Source organism: Vanessa cardui, chromosome 26, assembly GCF_905220365.1.
Source record: "Vanessa cardui chromosome 26, ilVanCard2.1, whole genome shotgun sequence".
NCBI classification, from domain to species: domain Eukaryota; kingdom Metazoa; phylum Arthropoda; class Insecta; order Lepidoptera; family Nymphalidae; genus Vanessa; species Vanessa cardui.
In genome coordinates this window covers 9,195,034-9,218,744 of record NC_061148.1, presented here as the reverse complement: position 1 = coordinate 9,218,744, position 23,711 = coordinate 9,195,034, and the positions used below count along the sequence as shown (strand labels likewise).

The following is a 23,711-nucleotide window of genomic DNA, read 5'->3' as shown; positions in this document are numbered from 1 at the left end:
GTTATAACCTCTTTAGTTGAATCAAACAAGCATTTATACTTTATTCAATACAGCGTGTATTGAATAAAGTATAAATGCTTGTTATTTAATACTTACAACAATATATGATAATCTTTATCACATCGTTTTGACCAAAATTATAATCAAGGAAGATTTCGATTTCGATCACAATCCCAAATCTCATATATTGATCCAAAATTGGCGTAAAATGGAAGATTATTCGTAAATATTTACGAATAAATTTGTATAACACCGATCGACCTTTGCTTTCGTAGTTAAACATAGTACTATTGCAAGCTTAGTGATCGATCATTTTCAATCACCAATTAGATCAATGTGGGTCCAATAATATTATGGAATAAATAATTTGAACGGACAGTTTAGCAAAAGACATTTACTATGTTATCTTTAGTCAGAAAATCGATTGCGATTTATGGAAATAATTATTGATATTCAAATAGACATTGTAAGTTGACAGCATAATTCGAAGATTTGGTTAAAAAGCATACTTATGCGTACAATATAAGCCATGTTCTATCGTCAACGTAATGTAATGTAATATGTGCTAGTAAATGTACCAAATTATCAAACAACGACAAATGACATTTTTATTTTACAGGCTAATAAAGTTTAGTGTAAGGCATTGTACTTTTCTGTCACGGGTCATTTGTGCTGGGACAACAGGAAATATCATTGGAAAATACGAAGGTGAGTACAAAAACATCTCCTTATATATTAGACTATATATAATGGACGAACAAATGAAGAACATTATATAAAACCATTTTTATATACTTAAATAGTAATTGTACAGTATATATTCTAATGCATGCAATTCTAATGGTCTTAATTTTGTACATATAAATGCGCAAAGCATTCCGGCACATTACTCTGATTTTCTCACATCATTTAGCAACGTGCAGGTCGACGGTATCCTTGTTTCTGAGTCTTGGTTAAAACCTTCTCTTCCTTCGACTCTTTACACTTTACCGGATTTCACTCTAATTCGTAATGACAGAGTTTCTCAGAGAGGGGGAGGTGTTTGCATTTTCTTACGAAATAATATATCCTTTCGGTTAATACAACAATCATCAAACCTTTCCCCTAACATCCTTGAATACCTCTTCATAGAAATTTCTTCCCATCACACTTAACTCCTTTTAGGGGTCCTCTATTGTCCTATAATTAATATTTAAATTAATTATTTTAACACCTTTGAAGACCTTCTTGAGAAACTTTCACCTTCTTATGAACATGTGATCATAATGGGTGATCTTAACACTTGTCTCGTGAAAAATGATCACAGACCGACAAATCTAAAATCTATCGTGTCTTCTTTTAATTATACTATCCTTCCTCTCTCAGAAACTCATTTTTCACCTAATTGTACTCCGTCTCTTCTTGATGTCATTATTGTCTCCAACCCTCACAGTGTGTCAGCTCATGGTCAGCTGACAGCTCCTTTCTCCTTCCATGATTTACTCTTCGTTAGCTATAAACTCTCCTTCTCAAAGCGCAAGACCAAAACAATTTTAAGACGCAATATGAAAAATATAAATATTGCAAATTTATGTTATGACGCCAATAGTATTGACTGGAATAATGTGTATGCGTTTACGAATGTTGACGATAAGGTGGCCTATTTTAACGAATCTTTGACAAAATTGTATGACAAGCACGCTCCAATTAGGAAAATTAAGGTAAAACATCTACCCGCACCTTGGCTTACTCAAAATATTAAAAATATGATGGCAAAACGTGATAAAGCCAAGAGAGTCTCTAAAAGGGAACCTACTGACCTCAATATTGCGACGTACAAAAAATTGCGAAATCTCTGCAATAGGATGTGTAGAGATGCTAAACGCCGTTTCATCCACTCCTCCATCGATAAACTGACCACTTCACAAATGTGGAGATTTTTTAACTCCTTAGGCGTGGGTAATCCCTCAAAATCTTCTCAACATTCATTTGATTTGAATTCTCTAAATAAACATTTTTCTACTCCCCCTTTAACAATTTCAGCCTCTACGAAGGCTGAAACATTGTTAAAGATGGCGAACGCCATCACGCCTGATTGTATCCCTTTTAATTTTCATACAGTCACAGAGAGCGAAGTCAAGAGAAGAATCCTGTCTATCACTTCCAAGGCGGTTGGTAATGACAACATTAGTCGGGATATGTTAATACCTGTCCTTGACTCTTTAAACCCTGTTATTACTCACATTATAAACTTTTCCTTTGAATCCAATACCTTTCCAACAGTTTGGAAGTTAGCACACGTGATTCCTTTACCTAAAATATCAAATCCATCTTCATTTTCACAATTTCGTCCCATCTCTATTTTGCCTATCCTATCAAAAATCCTTGAAGACGTTGTACGTAAGCAAATGTCAGAATTCCTAACACATAATCATCTCCTTAGTCCTTTTCAATCCGGTTTCCGTTCCGGTCACAGTACTTCCACCGCACTGCTTAAAGTCACTGAAGACATTCGCTTTGCTATGGACAAAAGAGAGTTTACTATTCTCATTTTGCTCGATTTTAGCAATGCCTTTAATTCAGTCGACTTTGATGTATTGCTTGGTATCCTTCGCTCACTTAACTTTGCTCAGCCTGTGATTGATTGGTTCGAATCTTATCTTCGTGGTCGTCGGCAGATGGTAAAGTCTGATGAGGCTTCCTCGGACTGGGCTGATCTCTCTGCTGGCGTTCCGCAAGGCGGCGTACTTTCTCCTCTTCTGTTTTCAATCTTCATTAATGAAATTACCAAAGTTATTTCTTCTCACTACCATCTCTATGCAGACGATTTACAACTTTATAGACACGCCACCTTATCAAATCTGTGTTCGACCATACATGATATCAATTATGATCTTGCAAAAATTAAGAACTGGGCTGCATCCTTTGGTCTTCTTGTTAATCCCTTGAAGTCGAAGGCATTGATAATAGGTACCAGACAGTTACGTAGCAAGATTAATTGGGATATTGTACCATCAATTGTCTATGGTGGAACTAAAATTACATATAGTGACCAAGCATGTAATCTGGGGCTAGTTATAGATTGCAATTTATCATGGAGAGCTCAGGTTAACGAAGTCAGTAAACGTGTCCATTTCTCTCTGCATTCTCTAAAACGTTTGCAGAACTTCCTTCCTTTCAAAACAAAAATTTTACTTGCACAATCCCTTCTTCTTCCCATCCTGGACTACGCTGATGTTTGCTATCTTGATGCGAATGATGAGCTGCTTGACAAACTAGATAGACTTCAAAATTTGTGCATTCGTTTCATTTACGGTCTGCACAAATTTGATCACATTTCTCAATATCGACGTCAGTTAAAGTGGCTTCCTATCCGACTTCGCCGGAGCTTGCACATTTTATCGCTTCTTTTTAAAATATTAAAACATGGTAGCCCTGATTACCTACATGAGCGTTTTCTGTTCTGTCCTGCTCGTGAAAGACCAGTACGCGCATGTGTGGCGTCGAAAACTCTTGAGGTACCATTTTTTAATACTACTTCCTATGGTAACTCGTTTTTCGTTGTTGCCGCTCGCCTATGGAACTCTCTTCCCGATAATATTTTCTATAATAATGTTACAATAAATTCGTTTAAAATCAGAGTCAAGCAACACTTTCTTTCCACTTAAGTTTAATTTATTTTATATGTATGTATTTATATATATATATATTTTTGTATTTATGTACGTTGAATGTATATATATGTATATAATAATAATATATACATATATATATGTGTATATGTATATATATAGGTATATATTAATGTATTTATTTGTATTTAGTGTGTAATATATTAATTTATCGTTAAGTCTACTTGAATTTTATAATATAAAACTAATTGATATTGTACCTACACCATAAATCTGTACTACAAATAATCTCCACTAGATTCAGGGTTTCTGGAAGAGATCTCTTGTTAGAGATAAGTTATCCCTATGTACACATTTTTCATGTATATAATTCTCTGTATATTCTGTTGGTACATAAATAAAATAAATAAATAAATATTATCCAGGTGTATGTGCACTAGACCCTACTACCAATTAAAAGCGGTCATTAGTGTAATTAAATGTAAATGAATGTGATAATGTATAGTACCGATATAATCTATTAAAATAAAAACGATATCAGTCAAAACATAATATGCTGGATTATAATCTAGAACCCGTAAGCACTATATTTCATCTATGTATTATATCATTAAAAATAAAGCTGCCTTTTTTTAAGGAGCATCATACAAAGGAATCTGAATATTTTGACATGAAATTGGTGCTATAACAATCAGCGTGCTTCAGAAGTTTTTGGCAAAACATTATCATACAATATTCATTCAACGTATAATGTAGCCACAGCAACGCGTGGCTGGGTCTGATAGTTTCTATATAATTTAAAGAGTTCTGTGTAGGTTTGTCTAGGAGAACACTTTTTACGAATATAACATCACACACACTTTTCAGGAATATATGATACATAGGTAAAAGTAAAAGCTAGTCAATATAATACTTCTGTTTAATAGCCCCATTGTAAATAATTCGGTGATTATTTCAGCACGCTGATCCAATCTGGTATAAATGTGGTAGGTGTCCAACACGTGCAAGATGACTTATGACGTTTCCTTTGAGCTTGAGTTGAAATTAACTAGATGTTAACTACATCTGGTTATAAATAAACAAATATTGGACAACATCGGATACATTACTCTGATCCCAATATAACTAACTACAAATTTACTCGTGTTATGGAATATTAGAAGTAACGACGGTACCACAAATACCCAGGACCCAGGAACCAAGAACATAACAAGCCAATGAACATTCTACATCGAATCGGCCGGGAGTCAAACCCAGGACCTTGTAGTGGAATACCTATGAAAACCGGTGTACACCCTACTCGACCACGGATGTCAAAATTTTTATAAATAAAAAATAACCGCCTTCAAAAATTAACTAAAAAGAAAAAAATAATCAGTTACATCCATATCCAATTTACGATTTTTTAATCACCTCTCAAAGTCGGTGCCAAAATTGCTAATATAGGTACATCATACATACATACAAACCTAAATCTATTTATTGTATAGATGACACCATTAGACAAACCTTACTATCGATACAAATTAAATGATTTCAATATAGGAATTTATTTACTTTGTTAGCACCGACTTCAAAAGGTGATTAAAAAATCGTAAATTGGATATGGATGTAACTGATTATTTTTTTCTTTTTAGTTAATTTTTGAAGGCGGTTATTTTTTATTTATAAAAATTTATTTACTGCTTTTCAGTGTTGTTTTGTTATTTATAATTACAATTGGTAGTGTTTGTCATTCACTTTATTATACTCAGTACATTTCGGCTTTCGACTCTAAACATAACTCAACGCCGTTTCAATACGATGTGGACTGCAACTCAAATTAAGCGTTACCTAAGTTACAATAGCCTAATGTTAACTGCTCATCGTCAATTAGACAATACCATTTTTCCCGATGCAATACCGTTAATCATTGAGGAGTTCTCTTGGTAGTCCACCATCAGCTAGACTTCATTATAGGCATGTTTACTAACATCAATTGCTTGAAGACTATCTTAAAGAAATAGAACTAAACCCGTAAAATAGTTACTTACTAATAGGTTCTGATTACCAGTTGTGGTCTTCATCATCAGTTCTACTTCATCAAATGTCACTTTTCGTAAGCATATGACCAAGCCACTTTGAATAAAACCGAAATCACTATAGGTGTGCCTATAAAATTTGAGGAGTTCCCTCGATTTCTCCAGGATCCCATCATCAGATCCTGTTCTCCTGACAATGGGACCACCTGTAAAACATGCCCTTTCAAACAAAAAAAGAATTGTCAAAATCGGCCCAGCCATCTTCGAGTAATTCGGTAACATACATAAAAAATAAAAAAAAATAAAAAAAAAAAAAGGCCCCGACGAATTGAGAACCTCCTCCTTTTTTTGAAGTCGGTTAAAAAGTTTAGCCATACATCGATTTTTTTAAATACTTTAACCATATCAACATTTACGAACAAAGCGACAATTTGGCACCGCATACCCACTTGCTATCAATATACGAATATATTCAAATTGTGACCAGGTTATTATGTCATCGTTTTATAATACGAGAGCGAACATAGCGTCACTGTATTAAATATATATATGCATGAATAATTGTAAACGAAATTGTGATATTGCTAAAGTTACGACTTAAGCCAATATCAGAAGTCGGTGCTACTGTTGCATTCTTGGCTTCTATCACACCGACGCGACGTCAAAATTACGACACGTTTTATCAGAATTATATTTATTTCCATGTACCTATTTCTTTCGAGAGTTATATTCATATCATTAGGAAAGGTCATTAGTCATAATTAAGACGCGGAAATGACAAATTAAATACACAATCAATCTTGATAAGTAAAAGTTAAAAAAAATGATGTCAAAGTTTATTGAATTACTGGTAAGATAACTATGTTATTTAACTTAAACGCGTCATATGATTCGCAATGTACATATAAAACATTTTGATTAGATAATCTTAGAGTTTAGTCATTCATTTCATCATAACATCTAGATTAACAACTTCAAAACATAATATACCAACACGTAATATTGTATCTGTATACATGTAAAGGGGTAAATTATTTGTTTGTTGTGTAAAGTAAAAGTAAATTAAAGTAAAGTAAAGTTTGTTTGTTGTGTAATCTCCGGAAATTATGTTGGAATAAAAAAAATTTCAAGGGTAGTACTAACTAAGCTACATAGTACTCGAGTGCTATAGGGTATCAAGTCGGGCCGAGTCGCCAATAAACTAATGTATGAGGAGATGGCTATATTTATTTTAGTACCGACTAACTTCAAAGTACTAAACCAATAAACATTAAACTTATACCAGAAGATAAAGTTCAGATAAATTTCGTATATTGGGCATTTTCGTCTGCTTTTAATTTAGACTAATAATGTGACAAGCGTAAGTAACATGTTCTTTTTTTATATATCTAAGTAATAAACCAGTCAACAATTCTTCGATAGAAAACGTAAACTAATCCAGATTATTTAATGCAAATGTAATGCTTAAACATTTACTAGATCTCATAACATACGTTCAATATCAAATAGATACGACCTTAGCTTACGAGATTCTGTGGTCAAAGAGCAATGAAGTACTCTTATTACTTCGACTACAGTACAGTAAACATATCGATATTGGTCCACGCTCCGCTCAGTTACAAACTAGATCGAATAATACAGGAACCACAAGAATTCAGCTATTTGTGTACAGCTCCGTTATAAATGTCGTGATGACAGTTAGCAATTAATGGTTTCACTATAAGGAATCTTTAATAAACCATACATTCCTCGGTGCGGAAAGATCGAAATAAACATATTGAAGTCGTAAAAACTGACCGTGAAGTAATACAGAATTTTAAAATCACAACGAGACGCAACGAGACATATAATAAATAATTTTAAAATTGGAATCAAGCCAGAGACAATAATCCGACATGACTGTCACCACTATGATTGGACGATGAAGAATTCGTCTAGTTCCAAATTCAAAAGTTGCAATTTTAACCAGTTATGTTTACGGTGCGGTGTGAGCGCCGACCGTACGGAATAACCAAAGCATAAAGCGAATTGGTCTTAGCCGTAAATTGACGCGTTTCTAAACGTTTATGGCGCCAACTACAAAGGCAGAACATTACATTTTACTGCGGGATCATGAATCGATTGCTTTGCATTGCATTTGCGTTGTACGTTACCGTTTAGAGAAACAATCGCTACTGTTTACTAAATTCGAAAATGTATCCCTTGATATTTTGTGGTCATTATAATAGTAATAATAAGATATTTAAGTTATATTACTGCAACGTGGGGATAATATTCGATTATTTAAGTCTTTCGTATTTTTAATATTGAAAATATCGAAATCTCTTATATCATGTATGCGTGTGTGCGTTTGTCACCTGTTTCCGCACAGATTGTTCAAGTTAGGGCTATGCCCTTACTCAAAGTATAAAGGGTATTTAGGCTACTACATCTTTTCCGTATATATTCCATCATTTATAAAAAAAAATCTCTGGACAGACAAATATTTGCCAGTATATCATACGACACATATAGATCTTCTCACAATATTTTCCTTTACGACAAACACGAGATCAATTAAAAACAACACATAATAATCCCCATTTAAGCTCTATAATCTATCCAATGAGATATCCCGGCTCGGCTATAATTATTTATTCGGTAACAATATCGCGAGGATGCGATGGCTAGCTGCGTTGAAGGGGTTGGTTTCATTAAAGCAACTCATAAAACTATGCGTACACGTTCCGAGCACGAAGGGCCAATGGCCATTAGCGCTTATTAAGCACCAGCACACAATGTTAGCGGTGTCATGTTACATTCGTCTCGACGCACACCGCCAGTCGCCACCGCCTCAGACTCAGCTCTTACGTAGCACGCTCTTACTGTATCCTTTCACTAGTGTATAATCGCTGCTTTACGTGCTCATACGCACTAATAACACTAACCACGTAGGACAGGCAAGTGATATAATTTAACTAGCATGAACTTAGGCTCTTTCAGATATTTGCGCATCATTATATAGTATAAAAGAAAAATCGCTTACCGCTCTCTGTCCCTATGTATGCTTACATCTTTAAAATTACGCAAAGGATTTTGATGCAGTTTTTTATAGATAGATTGATTCGAGAGGAAGGTTTTTGTATATAATACGTGAACAATATAGTAAAATAAATACTGATATTTTTAGATGTTTCTAATATGTTATCGTAAATAAAAAAAAATCTGTAAAACATATAGTATTGCACCCGTGTGAACCAGGGAGGGTCGTTAGTTTAAATTAAAATAAAAAAAGTCAAAAGCACTTATGTATATTGATGCAACTTTTGGCATCTCTGTAATTTAAAGAAACCAATCGCTACTTTCTGAAATAATGAGCAGTGTCAGATTTATCAATCTGAGTAAACAGCGAACGGTCATTCGTCGAATATCACGTCATCGGCTGCGTTTGACAAATAACCATTCAGGATTGGTCAATCCATGTTTGACTAGCATTTTAGAAGCTACATGTGAGTATCCTCATTGGTCTTATCTAATTAATTTAGTTTTGAGACTGTTTATAACAGATGCCGCACCAATTACCATTCTTAATAAAATAAATATTACGTATATGTATGTGTAAGTATAGTATAGTATGTACATTTGAATTTATATATAATAATATTATAAATGTTAAAATAACTCTGTTGCCCTTTACGGCCAAGCCACAGAATTTAATGTACTTTGTATGAAGCAAACATGAACTGCAATGAAGGCATAGGCTATATTTTATAGTCTATGTGTACTAATTATATTTTAAATGATAAATATATCTTTACACATATGATTTCATAACGTCTTTTGCAAAAAAAAATAACAAAATATTAAGTCTTTTATTATACATACATTTGCAACTGAGTATCATTCCTGATTTATGAAGTACTTTAATTATGAATGTTATTACTTAAGAAACCGAATCTCGTAGATCTTATCTATCATGGTTTTCTTTTGCATGAAACAACCCCTTTTAATATATTTCCTAGGATCTAGTGCTTAAATCATTCAACTCTAGTATAGAATATTAAAACGATAAGAGCTTAGGGCAATAGGTCTCAATCCGTGGTGCACAGAATACTATCATTCCATGAAGCCCATAGAGAAAAAAATGTTCCGCATCAAAAATAAATTCATACGTCAAAATTTTGAATACATACGTCCCAAAAAAGACTGTAATAAAGGGATCCTTTTATTAAAAGAAAATGGTACATATTCCATGTACATATTCCGGGTTTTAGGCTTTTACTTTTCAAACGTATTTATATTTTATTTCCTAGTCATAACATGAATTAAAAAAAAAGTACTTGATTTGTTAAAGATTGCGAACCACTGACGTTATGTACTAAGCATACACGTGTCCGATTTCACTCGTCGCGACGTAACGCACACACACGCAAACAAACCGGGAACCTTAACCTAAAGGGGTAGAGTTTCAAGTGTACAAGAATATGGATATTTCTATTACAATAAGCCACGATTATAATGGCCGTTTACGTGCGAATAAATAACTGTGTTACATTGATAGCCGCGTGGTCCCTACCAACCCTTTAACCAATACATTCCCGAGATATGTTGGCGTCTGGCTGGCGTCTAGCTGGCGCCTGACTGGCGTCTGACTGCTGACTGACTGGCGACTGGTTATAAATATGTGCCAAATTTTAATTCGAGCAAATTTCACATTTGGCCAAACCCCACATAAATGGGCAGAGTATTCATTTATGATTATAAATCTTTTGATCATCTTTATTTGACTATTTCATTTAGGAAATCTTTCATTGCCATACATTGTCGATATACTCTGTAAATGAAACGATGGAAAAGAATAACTACTGAGTTTCTTGCTGGTTCTTCTGGCTAGAATTGACTTTCTGAACCATTTGTAGCTATATGTTTTGACTAATGTGCTTATATATTTTGGTATATTAATAGTAGAATATAGGATAGTAAAATGAAATAATCGCATGACACAAAAATCAAAGGAGTTTGATTGTAATCTTGCTTTTTAGAGGCTTTAATTTAACAGTTTTTGAAATCGAAATATTCAGCACACGCATGTACAAGGATAAATGTGTATGAGGCGTGAAGGGCACTACAGACATAGAGGTTTCTCTTGAAACAACTAAATGGGCAATTATACCACTTTACTTCAAATCATAAATATTTATAATGTCTTTCCATGTAATACAATTGAACAATATATGCAAAAAGTTATATTTCATGGACTACAGATAATACAAATAGAACAAAAATAGATGAAATATTGACAAAAGTCATAGGAAGTCATATTGTCACCATAACTTAATACAGCACTTTAAGGAACCTATAGAACTATGTATAGGTTATTATTCTACAATTATTGTTTCAAACTTAGAGTTTTGCAATAAACATATATTTTAATATTTTATAATAAATAATAATAAACCTTTTAAAGTAAATAAGAGATATAAGTTTTAAGCAGTTAGTTAATAAAAACCACATATTATATGAATAAAATATACCAATAAACAACAATAATAGGACATAACTCCCGGAATATAATTTATGGACAAATCAATTATTATATATAATAGTTAGAAAGACCATTATACACAAGGTCACAGCGCTACAAATGTTTCAGTGCTCATAAACATTTAACAACTAAAAACTTGCATAACACAACATATGAAAACAAGACAGTTTGCCAAGCAATTATAACTTATAACACAAATATTATAAAATACATAATAGTATGTATCGCGAGAATCATTTTAAATTATAGTAATTTGTATAACAGTTTCATACATAGATTTAGTAGATTAGGTTATGTAGAAATACAATGTTATTATCAAGAATTTTTACTATTATGCAAGTTAATTGTGTAATGAATAATTTGCTTTCGCACACCAAATTTACATATTTTTATTGAACTATATATGAAAGGCCTATGAGCCTCAGGCTAAATAACTCGAAGTCAATTTATGTGATATGATTTAAAGCTTTAGCATTCTTAAAAAAAATATAATCTACTTCTACCCTCTTTCATTGAACCAAGCTTCATGACGAGAAAGTAAGAAATATAAAAATATTATTCTAATACTATGAAATAATGTATTTTGTAAAAATTTATAAATTGACTGACTACTAAATGAACCTGTTGCAGCAGTTATCAGATATTATAGTCAAGTATAAATATATTTTAAATAAAAAAAGGTAAGAAGAGAAATCTGGACTTTTAGTCTTCTAATCTTTCTGTTTATAAGCTAGCAATTAGACTCATGAGCAAATTATTCAGACTTAGTATGATTAAATTGTTAAAAATAATTAAATTCCAATTTGTACCATCTAGTTACTAGCTTGTACGACCTTATAAATATAATACCATAGCTACATATTCAGATACATATAACTTATTATATGTCTCATATAATACTTGCATTAGATTTTCTATGTAAATAGATGTGAGTTATAATATAGAATATAAGGTAAAAATATACTTTTAACAAAAACTGATTATTTTCTTTGTAAATATTCTGAGGTTTTATTTTCAAGTACCAATGCATCATATCAATGTAGTTTCTGATATTGTAGGTTTGTTTAAATAAATAAAAATACACTCAAATTGAGAACCTCCTCCGTTTTTGAAGTCAGTGAGCTGTAATACATTAGTTTGAATATAATTATAGCCTTTATTTTGTGCACAGTTATGTTTATAGTATTCAATAATATTTTCTTAATTAATTCTCATGATTATTTGTTTTTTTATTAATCTTGAAATAAAGTTAACAACAGATAATTAAAATTGTAAACATGATGTTTAGATATTTCTGGCTAAATAATTAGTATGTAGCTATTAAATATAATCTGTGTACTCATTAGGTTACTTGAAGTTTATTTATAATATTTATTTACTGACTGATATGAGTTTAGTTAGATTACAAGTCCATATCTGACTGCCAATGAATAAAGTATGCAATTGAAACTTATTGGTCTACTAGTTAGCTCTTTGTCAAACAAGTCATACATTGACCTAATCTACTTACATCCTTTGATAACAATAAATTATATTATTTAGGCGACAGAGTCTACGTGAACGTGGACGAGACGTCGCCGGTGTCAGCCAGACCCTGGCAAGTCTTCTTTGTGTATAAACAATGTTAAAAACATCTAATATTTCCTAAAAATACGCTGTAATGATGTCACTTCTAAGCGCTAGACTGACAGCCTACGCGCCTTATGTCACACTTAATCTTAGAGGACCGGCCTCTAATTGCCTCTGAATGACCTCCGACCTGACAACCGCTCTATGAATCTACTATTTCGTAATAGGTCACCACCAAAACAATAATACGCGACACACTTTCCATTAACGTAGGGAGTGACACAACTCCACATACTCTACTGTTACTTTCTCGCTCGCGCTCACTATAAAAACATAAAAAGTACGAGACAAAAAAATCTGTCAAAACTTTTTAAATTATTTACACGCATCACAGAAACTATACCAACGGAAAGTTAATTTTTAGAATAAAAATATACAAAATAGTTTTATAGTACTAACCGTAACCAAGTAAACATAAATCCAAATCAGACAGCAAGTTGATGATCTCCGTAAAAACAAGACACAAAAACACTTAAAAACTTTACTTTATATTCGTATTATCACAATGTTAACACACAGGTAAACACAGCATGCACTATCACGGAACACGACAAGAAATACGCCACTTGCACTTTAATGTTTATTTACAATAGTGACCCTTCAATATTACACATATTTCACGGGACGTCTGTCGCAGACCAACGAGTTTCAGCCATTTTGCTTTATTGTTAATTGTCGACTAAATGTCATAGACACGCTTCTGCTCTTATGCATGCAGTGGCTTAAAATAATGACGCCTATACACAGACATTTTTGTCTATAGTTTATTAAGTACAATACTGTTGCAATATTTTGTATTCATTTCCATTGTGGTTATTTTTCTTTTAAGCCTTATACACGTATACAAACTTTATTATGAGCATTTTTTCATTTACTACTTGCTCCTCCCAAATTAACGATTAACTTAATAAGGTACTGGTAAATTATCACAAAGTATCTTTAAGCCCCGTGATAAATTATGATCGCGTCATTTTTTTTTAATTTATATATAACTCAATTTTTTAACACTACTTTAAGAATTTTGTTTCAAAGATAATAATGGATTATCTTCAGTATGTTTCCTCCTTAGTGTAAATCAAAAAAATATTCGCAGTTGTCTTAAATAGTTTTAAGCTGTGCTTCCTCAAAGAGTGTTATTGTTATGTATTAAACTATCAAAATGGAATATAAATATAGAAATATTGCTTTGTTTTTAATAATTGTAAGAAAAGTTAACATTTAATCGTAATTTATGATTTATGTTGTCTAATGTTTATTTTTTTATTTCATGGAACAGATGAATGTAAACGTTATTTACTCTGATGACACAGATGAAGAAGATAAAGGAACTTTAATTTCATGTTTGTTATTATTCCGATTATTTATTACATTTAACCTAAAAATACCGAAGCGTTTACTAAATATATATTTTTAGATATACCTCCAGAATTTCCTCTTGATTTCAACCAAGTTTTTGATGATGCCAGTAACGTTTTACGAAAAGTTGTTGGAAAAATGATAGCAAACAAACGTCTACTTGGTGTGGATTGGTAAATTTTATATCGTTTAAAAAAATGTTTGTTAAATAGAAAGATGTTTTCTAATAACAATATTTTTTAATTTCCATTCATATTAGTTTGTTGTATTTAATATTATATATTGATTTTCTGAATGCCTGTGTTATGATTTTCTTGACTTATAACATTATAATAAACATGTATTTTTTAAGATATCCGTACGTAACAAAATAGTTCATAATATCGTTCGTGTTCAAATATCTTTTAAACTTAAACATTCATTATGTTTCCAAAGAGAGTAAAAATAATTTAAGCATAGTTTTATTTAAGCAGTAAAAAACTTGATAAATGTTATAGTAAATTATCATCATCATAATTTATTAATAATATAGACTAAAAACACTTCACGATTCAATTTCTTAAGACAAAGAAATAAATATTTAGTAGATTTATTAATAAGGTACCAATTTAATTTGTTGCTTATTATTCGGTGGCTCATTCTAGTTTAAGGAAATTATACAGTTTTCTAAAAATTGAAAAGAAGTTTGGAACAAATATGTTCTTTCAAAAATATTTAAATAAACCTAAACGGAACGTAAACGTCAAAACAACGAATTTAATTATGACAAATCATTTGTGTATGGCTACCAAAAAAAATATAACGAATAAAATATATTGAGAATTAATAACAAAATAATTTACTAATTAATAAACAAATATAATTTATTTATTTTTAAACGTTTTTTGTAAGTTAAATTTATTAATGAAAAAAAACTTATCCATGTCTGTTACTGGTATATGAATAAAGAATTCCAAGTATCATTTTGTTTGACATAAAATGGCGCTCAATTAATTTGCACGTATATATCGAATTCTTGAACGAAAGGTTTTGAAAGCCCGCGTATTTTTTGATTAAATCTATTTTGAATTTTTAATCAAGTTTACTTATAGTATTAACTTTAATAATATAACTTATATAATATGCTGGAAGATATTAATTTGAATATAATTGTATCAAACATTTTGAATGAGAAACGGTACAGCCATTGCAGGTTATGTTTAAAGATTATTAAAGAGCAGTATGTTCGTTTTGATGATGCAGTCTCTTTATATCCATCTAGTGGTATTTTTCAGCCGCTTTCTGAAATTCTAACAAAACTCTTTGATGAAACTGTAAGTATAGCTTACCATGTATTGTTAATTTATACTCTATAAATATGTTTCTAAGTAAGATTCCTTTTACAGATTTGTGATGAAATAACCGGGGTTGAAGCAGTCTGTACTGATTGTGTTAACATTGCGCTCTCATCGGCTCGTTTTATAGAAAAATGTCAGAATTCGTCGCATATTCTGAATGGAGTATTTGAAAATCTCACAAATAACTTTAGCACTGATATCGATACAAGCAATACAAATAAGACATTATATATTGTGATAGAGGATTTAGATTCTAAAGTGCTACTTGTGGATAAACCTCAAAAGAAGCAAAAACCTATAGTATCAAAATTACCTTTTGAATGTCATCTTTGTGATGAATATTTTAATACATTTGAAGATATAAAGGCACACAACTTAGCAATACATGGAACTTTGACCTGTGATAAGTGTACTGAAACATTTGAGAGTGACATTGATTTGGTCTCTCATGAGAGTCTTAGCCATAAGTATAAATGTCCTGAGTGTCCACAATATAGGAGTACCGAAGAGGGCCTACGAGACCATCAAGATAGGCTTCATAATATATATGTTTGCAAGGAATGTGGTAAGCCATGTCATGGCCTAGATAAATTACATATACATGAAGAAAAGCATAAAGCAAAAAGTTCCTGCCCAAAGTGTGGAAAATCATACACAACTAAAGAATTTTATGAAAAGCATGTTAAGTTATGTCTTAATAATTTAATTGACCCTCATCCAATTAGAAGTAATATGGAGAAAACCTATACATGTGAGAAATGTGAAAAAGCCTACAGTACCCCGGGGGGACTAAGGGTACACAATCGGTTTGCACATGGAAATGCTAAGCCACATGTTTGCAAAGAATGTGGTAAAAAGTTCACCGCACCCAGTTATTTGAAGGTTCATATGATAAAACATACAGGTGAAAAGAATTTTAAATGTGACATTTGTAATAGTAGATTTGTTTCAAAAGAAGCACTTTTATATCATACCCGACGACACACTGGTGAAAAGCCATACACTTGTAAATTTTGTAGTGAAAGATTTGTCAATGCTTCTGCTCGAGCTGAACATATTAAGTTTAAACATGTAGGACCGACTTTAATGTGTGAAATTTGCTCACGAAAATTTGTCACTACACATTTCTTGAAACAACATATAAGTAGACATCATGACCCCACTAGCAAATTGTACTACGGTAGAAACATGATACCTCCAAATCTACCAGTTGAACAGAACATGCGAAGATTTATCATTAAAACTGAAAACTAACTGTGATATCTTTACATTAACCAAACAAACCAAGCTGTAGCCAAGTTAAAGATATAAAATTGTTTACTAATATTGTATCTGTTATTAGCAATTAAAAGCTTAGGTTATTGTAAAAATTATAATTTCTTCTAGGTTTATTATAGGTTATTAAAGCATTCTAATTAAATTAAATATATTTTTTTTATTCAATGACAATAAAATCAAACCTTAAATGGAACATCATTTCCAATTACTCAAATAAAAAAAATACATCCCTGATTTGCATGGGTGTACTCTTTTTTTTTTAGTCAATAAATTATTTATACATAATTTTTTGTTTTATTTATTGAATTATTACTCTGAAAAACAGAATGCTAGCATTTTTTTCATAGATAATGTTACTAAAATGTCATCAAAAATTGGGAAAAACAAACAATAAATATTTATATTTCATTTAAGATTTAAATTTATTTTTGTGTACTTAAAATAAACACAGCCATATGTTATCTCATCAGTAAATTTGGAAAAGAGAGAGCTGCATAAGTAACTTAAACATTTAAGGTTTGCTTCAAATGGGATATTTTATGGATTTTTTATTATGTAGGTATTTTTGTAGATAATAAAAATAATAAAAGGTCATTCAGATTTCATTTCTTTATTAGTCAATAAAAACATTGTTTAATTAAAAAGATAAATATACATCCTGTTAAAGAAATGTGGAATGTTAAGTATGTAATTACAATTGTTTTCCAGCCTTTTGTAATTCTAATAAATCAGCTTTTGTGATAAATAGTTTGCTGTTTGGGTTAAAATGCCTCTGGAAATGCTTACGTAGCTGGTGACTAGTAATAAATTTCATATGACATAATGTACAAGCTTTTGTAGGTCCAATATGTTTTCGTTTTTTATGTTCCATTCTCCGTGATGCTGAAAGAAAACTTTCATCACATAAATCACAGGGAAATGGTCTTTCTCCTGTATGTAACCTTACATGGTATACTAAAGCTGGGTACGTAACAAACTGACCACCGCATAGATTACAATGAAAATTTCTTTCCTTTGTATGTTTAACAATATGGTCCTTCAATCTACTACTGGCATCAAATTTCTTATTGCACCAACTACAAGATAATACTTTTCCAAATCCATGGTCAATCTTTAAATGTGATCTTAGCCCATTTTTGCTACTGTAACATTTATTACAAATATCACAAACATATCTCTCTGGCTTATATCCTGTTATTCCACATCTATTAATATGTACTTTGAAAGTATGTATGTTCAGAAATTTTTTGTCACACAGAGAACATACTTTGGCATTGTGATTGTCAAGATGAGCTCGTAGCGCTTTTCTTGATAGAAACTCAATATTACACAATTTACACTTAGCTGGTATGTGGTAATGATTTTCATGTGATTTTAATATCTTGAGTGTACTAGACATGTAGGAGCATTTATCACATTGCAAAGTCTTTGGATAATGAACTCTTTCCATATGCTCTTGTAATTGTGTTGGTGTAGAAAAAGATTTTGGACATTCTTTGCAAGGGTTATGAGTTTTATTGTGAGCCTTTATATGTTTTACTAAAAGAAAATGAGTAGGAAACTTTTCGCCACATTCATTACATATGCATTCTTTCAATTTTTGTTGGGCCTGAATATACTTTCGGCAACTCCTCATTATTTCTTTTAAAATGGCCACCTTCTTTGGTTTAACTTCATAACTTTTATGATTTGTAAATACAAGATTATCAGTCTTATTTAAAATTAAAAATGCAGTTTGAGTATCTGTCTTGAGTGAATCCAATTGAGAAAGAGAATTTCTCAAAAGTTGTAATACTTTGACCCATTTATCCATGGAGAACTGACGGAGTTGTTGGAATAAATAACAGTTAATAGTTATTTTCGCACAATTCTTGCAAAGAATTTGAGGCAATAGAGGTTCCTCAGGTACCTATTAAAATTGTTAATATTAAAAAAAAGATAGTAAACACAAAACAGGATTTTAACTGAGTCCAAAGATCGGTGAAAATACAAGACCTTTTTTTACTCGTAAATGGCAAATCCATTTTTTTATAAACAACATTTATTCGTATTGTTATACTTATAATAATGAGCTGAGACAACCATTTGTATGGATAATACTTACGTTTAAATTGCAAAGCATACTTTGATACGAAATCGAATTTTCGTAGTAACATGTCTGTAATTTAACAGTGTCTTCTATGTTTATATATTTGTTATTGGCTGGTGATAAACATAACCTACAAACGTATTCATTTTCGCCACATACGAATTTTAGTGCTGATAAAGTTATTTGGTCTTCCACTTCTGTATTTTCCATGTTTTATTTAACTACTAGGATACATAAACAGCAGTAAAGTTTTAGTAATTCATCTTACAGGAAATAATTCCTTAACTTAGTTTTGTCTAAAAATGACATTTCTCTAATGACTAATATCACAAATATCTTTCACATTACCAGCGACAAAATTTTAAATATCATTTTTCATATAATAAGTGTGTGTCGGTATTTGCATATTTATAAAGCTATTAAAATTTAAAACCATCATTATCTTTTATTAACATTATTATTCGATTGTAGTTGATTATTTAATGTTGTATAAATCGATTAAAATAATGTTCCTATATTTTTATAGTTTGAAAAGCTATGTTTTTACTTTTTAATATCCTAACAAAAAGAAAATATTTCTATAGATTTATTTATATAATTCTAGTAAATGCAATCTAGATTTATAGTAATTTTCTGATTCAAGTGATGTACAAAATATAAAAATAAATTGCAACTAGTGAGTTCCTTCCTTTAGTAATGTATCTTTGTTTTTTATTGTATTCAACAAGAAACCGGTGCAACACTATAACATACCACTTGTTTCAGTTAGTATTAATTATATAGTACCGAGGTAAGTCTTGTTTAGTGTTTGTTATGGGTTATTGTTTTGTGTTGTGGCGTCGTACTCTAGATTTTTTTTTAGTTTTATGCTAGGGTTATCTGACGTCATTATATTATTATAGTGATGACTCAATTGAGTAATGATTATTCCTTATGACAGTGTTGTCGTTAAGTCAACTATATATCGATAGTTTCGTGATAAAGATGATTTATTGAACTTGTTTAATACACGTTTTGAAATTATCTTATAATGCTAAAATAAGCGACTTATAAAATTATATTGTAATAGCTTTAGAGTGACGTTTCAATTTGGAAATGAGATAATTAGTTTAAAATAGTAAATACGAGTATTTATAGTTGTCCTATAATTATTATAATTAAAAAAGGTGATAGGTACCTACTTCATTAACCTATAGTACTTAGTCTAGTTCTCAATGTTAAAAATAACTTCATACGTGGGTATAATAATAAATAAGTATTTTACGATCCTTACGTCATTGTAATGTGTAAATGTCATATAATTCCAATATATTTTCAGATGTCTGCATATTTACCGGTAACCTTAAAAGGTTCATCCTTAAAAGAACGGCATCGGTATCTGAATTCTTTAGTTAGTAATGCGTATGATGAAAATGTTTCTATCCAAGAGATCATCACTGTACCAGAAGTATCACCAATAGACCGAATATTTAAAATCGACCTCGCTTCTAAGTATAAATATGTTGAATACATTTTACAAAACCTTAAAGATGACGATATGCTATTTGTGAGCAGATCACTCAAATGTCATTGGCTTCTTGAACCGAAATATTGCGATGTAATAAGTCCCTCATATCTAGAGAATGTTCTTTATCCAGAAATGATCCAACCTGCTGTAAATAAAATGAAGCACTGGCTGCAATTAAACTTAAAAGACGCGGAAAGGTCTCAGGAGTTCTACAAATATTACAAGTCTGATATCGATGTAGCTATAAAGTTTTTTTGGCATTGTTCCAGTGAATTTATATTAGACGAATTACCGAATATCATAGACAAGTTGTCGCCGGTGCAAGTGAGATTGCTCTTCGAGAACTGTCCTTCTGCTTGTGTGCTATATTTTAAGATTTTACCGAACAATCGCACTGCGTTGGCGCGTTATTTAAAAGATGAATCTTATTACTTCAAATGTGTTAAATATTTACTAAAGTATGATGGAAACACATTTTTAGACATTATTGAAAAATATTTTAATACAACTAAGCTGGATCCTTTCGGCCCATCATCGACCGAATTCATAATGAAACATTATAAAAGTAGAGTTTTAGCCAAAATTGAGTTATATGCGTCATCATTCCTTAATATGAAAACTTTAGCTCGTTGTTTATCCAGAGATGAAGCTAGTGAAATTATTTTGCAACTTGCTCGAGCCGATTACCTCGCGCACTGGTTTTCTTACCAGAAAGTAGAACCACTATTTAAACGCTTGAATATAAAAGATCGAACACTTCTAAAAAAACAAATCTTCGTGGATAAAAATTTGGGCGATAAAGTTGCCGAATGGCCATATTCATTACCGACGCCTTTAAAACTCGAAGAAGACTATTATTTACTCGACCCTGTGAAAACAGCAGTTTTAATCGGTTGCGGTTACAAGAAGGTATTAAAAAAAAGAAAATACAGCTGCTATTCTTGTCCAATAGTCAGCATGGAAAAGTCTCAATTAGACAAATTATTCAATCGCTACCGATACACTGGTTTCGGAGGAACATTTCAAGAGCTAAGCAAGAAGTTATCAGGCGAAAGCACTATCGAAGGGAGATTGAATATTATGTTGGTTCTTGTTAGCAAAAGTGGTGGTGTTTCGGAACAAGTTGAAAAGTTACTTAAGTTTTTAGTAGAGAAACATAAAAATGAACCAAACACACTGCGAGCAGCGGTGATAAGGTCTCTTGTGAAACGGGAACGTGTGTGGTGTGCTCAAGATAAGGCCTGGGGCTATTTGTTAGAGTTTGGACGAGATTTAGGACTTGATGGTTCATCTACTGAACTTATTTGCCGCGAAGGACTCCATGCTGTCATTATAAGACACTTATTAAATAATATTTCTATCTCAAAACACTTGCTGTCGGGTTTTATACGGGATTTCTCAACTTTGTCTGAATACAAATTGAATGTACAAGAAAAAGCACTAATTGCTAAACGATTACCTCTTCAAGTTTTGACATTAAGCCCTATTGCCTTTTTGGATATTCTTGGAGAATATAAGATATCTATTAAGGAATTTCCCGATGCTATACCCATACTTGCCAAAGCAGCATCTGACGAGCCTGATTTATTGTGTAGACTATACGACGCAAAAATGTTGCGACGTGAACTGTTTCATGAAAACTTTAGACTTAAACCTACAGATTCGATGTATTTAAACGCTTTGCGACATGACGTGAAACCCCTCGAAAGTGGCAAGAGCTTAGCGATATTAGTCTCTAAAGAGCGCACAAATCATGATAGATTTCTTCAAAGTTTAAGCGTGTACTTTAGTGAATCGGGTGGTTTAGCAGAACAGCACAGATTATTATTAGAAGAAGCTTTACAAAAGGATCCTAAGCCGTGGTTAGTTCGTCCATTATGTACGCTAATGACGTATCAGTCATTAATCGGACATATTTCAGAATTATTAACTCAAGTTAATGCTGAAAATAAAATACAATCAAAAATATTAACTGAATTTAAATCGAATGCACATAAAACAAAGCCAACTTTGGATATCGATGCTGTCGATTGGCGATTGGTGGGAGCTAAAGCAATTGCAAATAAAATGTTTATTTGTAGAACTAAAGACCAGGAACGATACCTAATGAAACTTGTGGAGTGGAGACGAACGGCTAAAATTTTATTAAGATTATCATCTAATACCGCATTTGCTGCTGAGTACTTCCTTCGTGTTTGTACCTTAAGACGAAAAGTTGCACTTTATATAGGTTTTTCATTACATCTCACAAAGATTACAATTGATGAATCCATTTGGACGGCTCTGAAATCTTTAATTGAAAATACAAAAATGTTAACTGATAAATGTGCTTTATTAGAGAAGTTAGAGAATCCAAAATCCGTACCAAAAAATATAGAGGAAGATTACTGGATATTCGTGTACAACATATTTTTAAAGATTGATAAGAAAAAAACTTCGGAATCACTAAGTCGTCTGGAAAATCTTCTTCCTGAAGTAGACCGAAACGTAATTACTAATATTTTAACGGAATTTATCGATAACGAACTGAGTATCAGTAAACTAGTAAACAGTTACGAACTTAATACAAGAATATCTTTATATTTCAGAATTATAGGCAAACACTTGTTGCTTTGTAAATCTGAAGACGAACAGAAATATTTAATTGAAAATGTGTGCGATAAATTTTTTGATGCACTAGAAGTTTCTCTTAAAACTGATGTCAATAAACTTGTTCTTTTAGAATGTTTGGACGAATTTATACTTTCCTTGAAATATACTAAAGTATTTTTAGAGGAACGAGTTTCCTCTATGGCGCTATTTGAAAGAATACTCAATAGATTACATAAAATTTTACCCATCGAAGAAAACTTTAGAAGATACGCAGAGATTCACTTAACGATGCTCTTTTATAAGAGCATAAAACAGACGAATGAATTGGAAATAAATGCAACTGATTCAACAAAACGCTATCAGGCTATTGAAATTTTGGGTAAAGTGTTTGGTAAATACATTGGTTACGAGATAAAAGAGTTGGTCTCGAGGTTCTTCCGACCTGTGCTTGACATTTACAAAAATATTTTAGAAAATTACTTGGACAATTATTTTCAGCACAACTACGCTAGGAAATTGTTCATTACGTTTGTGATCAAAGGTATTTTGGAAGCTGGTTCCCAAGAAGCGTTACTTTTAGCTGAACATATATTTCAGAGGAATCAAAAGTATTGTATTTCTGAACCTCATCACAGTGAAATTTTAAATGCGTTGGAGGATTCGAACAGTGAGGTGAAAATTTTCTTATTCAACGATGTTTTCAATGCATGAAATGTACAAATCGTTTTTTATTAAAATTTGATTTTAGAAAATATATTTGGTTTTCA

At 31.6% G+C, this 23,711-nt stretch overlaps 4 protein-coding genes across 4 annotated transcripts in view; 2 read left to right on the top strand and 2 right to left on the bottom strand.

Moving 5' to 3' along the window:
• Positions 1-13,462, bottom strand: part of LOC124540819 (rho guanine nucleotide exchange factor 11) — a 183,343-nt gene extending 169,881 nt beyond the window's left edge. The window contains exon 1 of the mRNA XM_047118540.1: positions 13,185-13,462. The gene's annotated coding sequence lies outside the window, so the exon portion shown is untranslated. The remainder of the gene's footprint in view (positions 1-13,184) is intronic.
• A 1,531-nt stretch (positions 13,463-14,993) lies between these two features.
• LOC124540828 (zinc finger protein OZF-like) lies at positions 14,994-16,986 on the top strand. The gene is made up of 2 exons (XM_047118551.1): positions 14,994-15,454; positions 15,527-16,986. Exons 1-2 carry the CDS (start codon positions 15,263-15,265, stop codon positions 16,730-16,732), a joined length of 1,398 nt encoding a protein of 465 aa, XP_046974507.1. The 5' UTR covers positions 14,994-15,262; the 3' UTR covers positions 16,733-16,986.
• Positions 16,987-17,350: 364 nt separating this feature from the next.
• On the bottom strand, positions 17,351-19,171 carry LOC124540829 (zinc finger protein 26-like). The gene is made up of 2 exons (XM_047118553.1): positions 18,861-19,171; positions 17,351-18,665 (listed from the first exon to the last, which is right to left on the bottom strand). Exons 1-2 carry the CDS (start codon positions 19,053-19,055, stop codon positions 17,448-17,450), a joined length of 1,413 nt encoding a protein of 470 aa, XP_046974509.1. The 5' UTR covers positions 19,056-19,171; the 3' UTR covers positions 17,351-17,447.
• A 317-nt stretch (positions 19,172-19,488) lies between these two features.
• LOC124540691 lies at positions 19,489-23,698 on the top strand. Its single transcript, XM_047118363.1, has 2 exons — positions 19,489-19,635; positions 20,164-23,698. Exon 2 carries the CDS (start codon positions 20,164-20,166, stop codon positions 23,653-23,655), a length of 3,492 nt encoding a protein of 1,163 aa, XP_046974319.1. The 5' UTR covers positions 19,489-19,635; the 3' UTR covers positions 23,656-23,698.
• Positions 23,699-23,711: the final 13 nt, after the last annotated feature.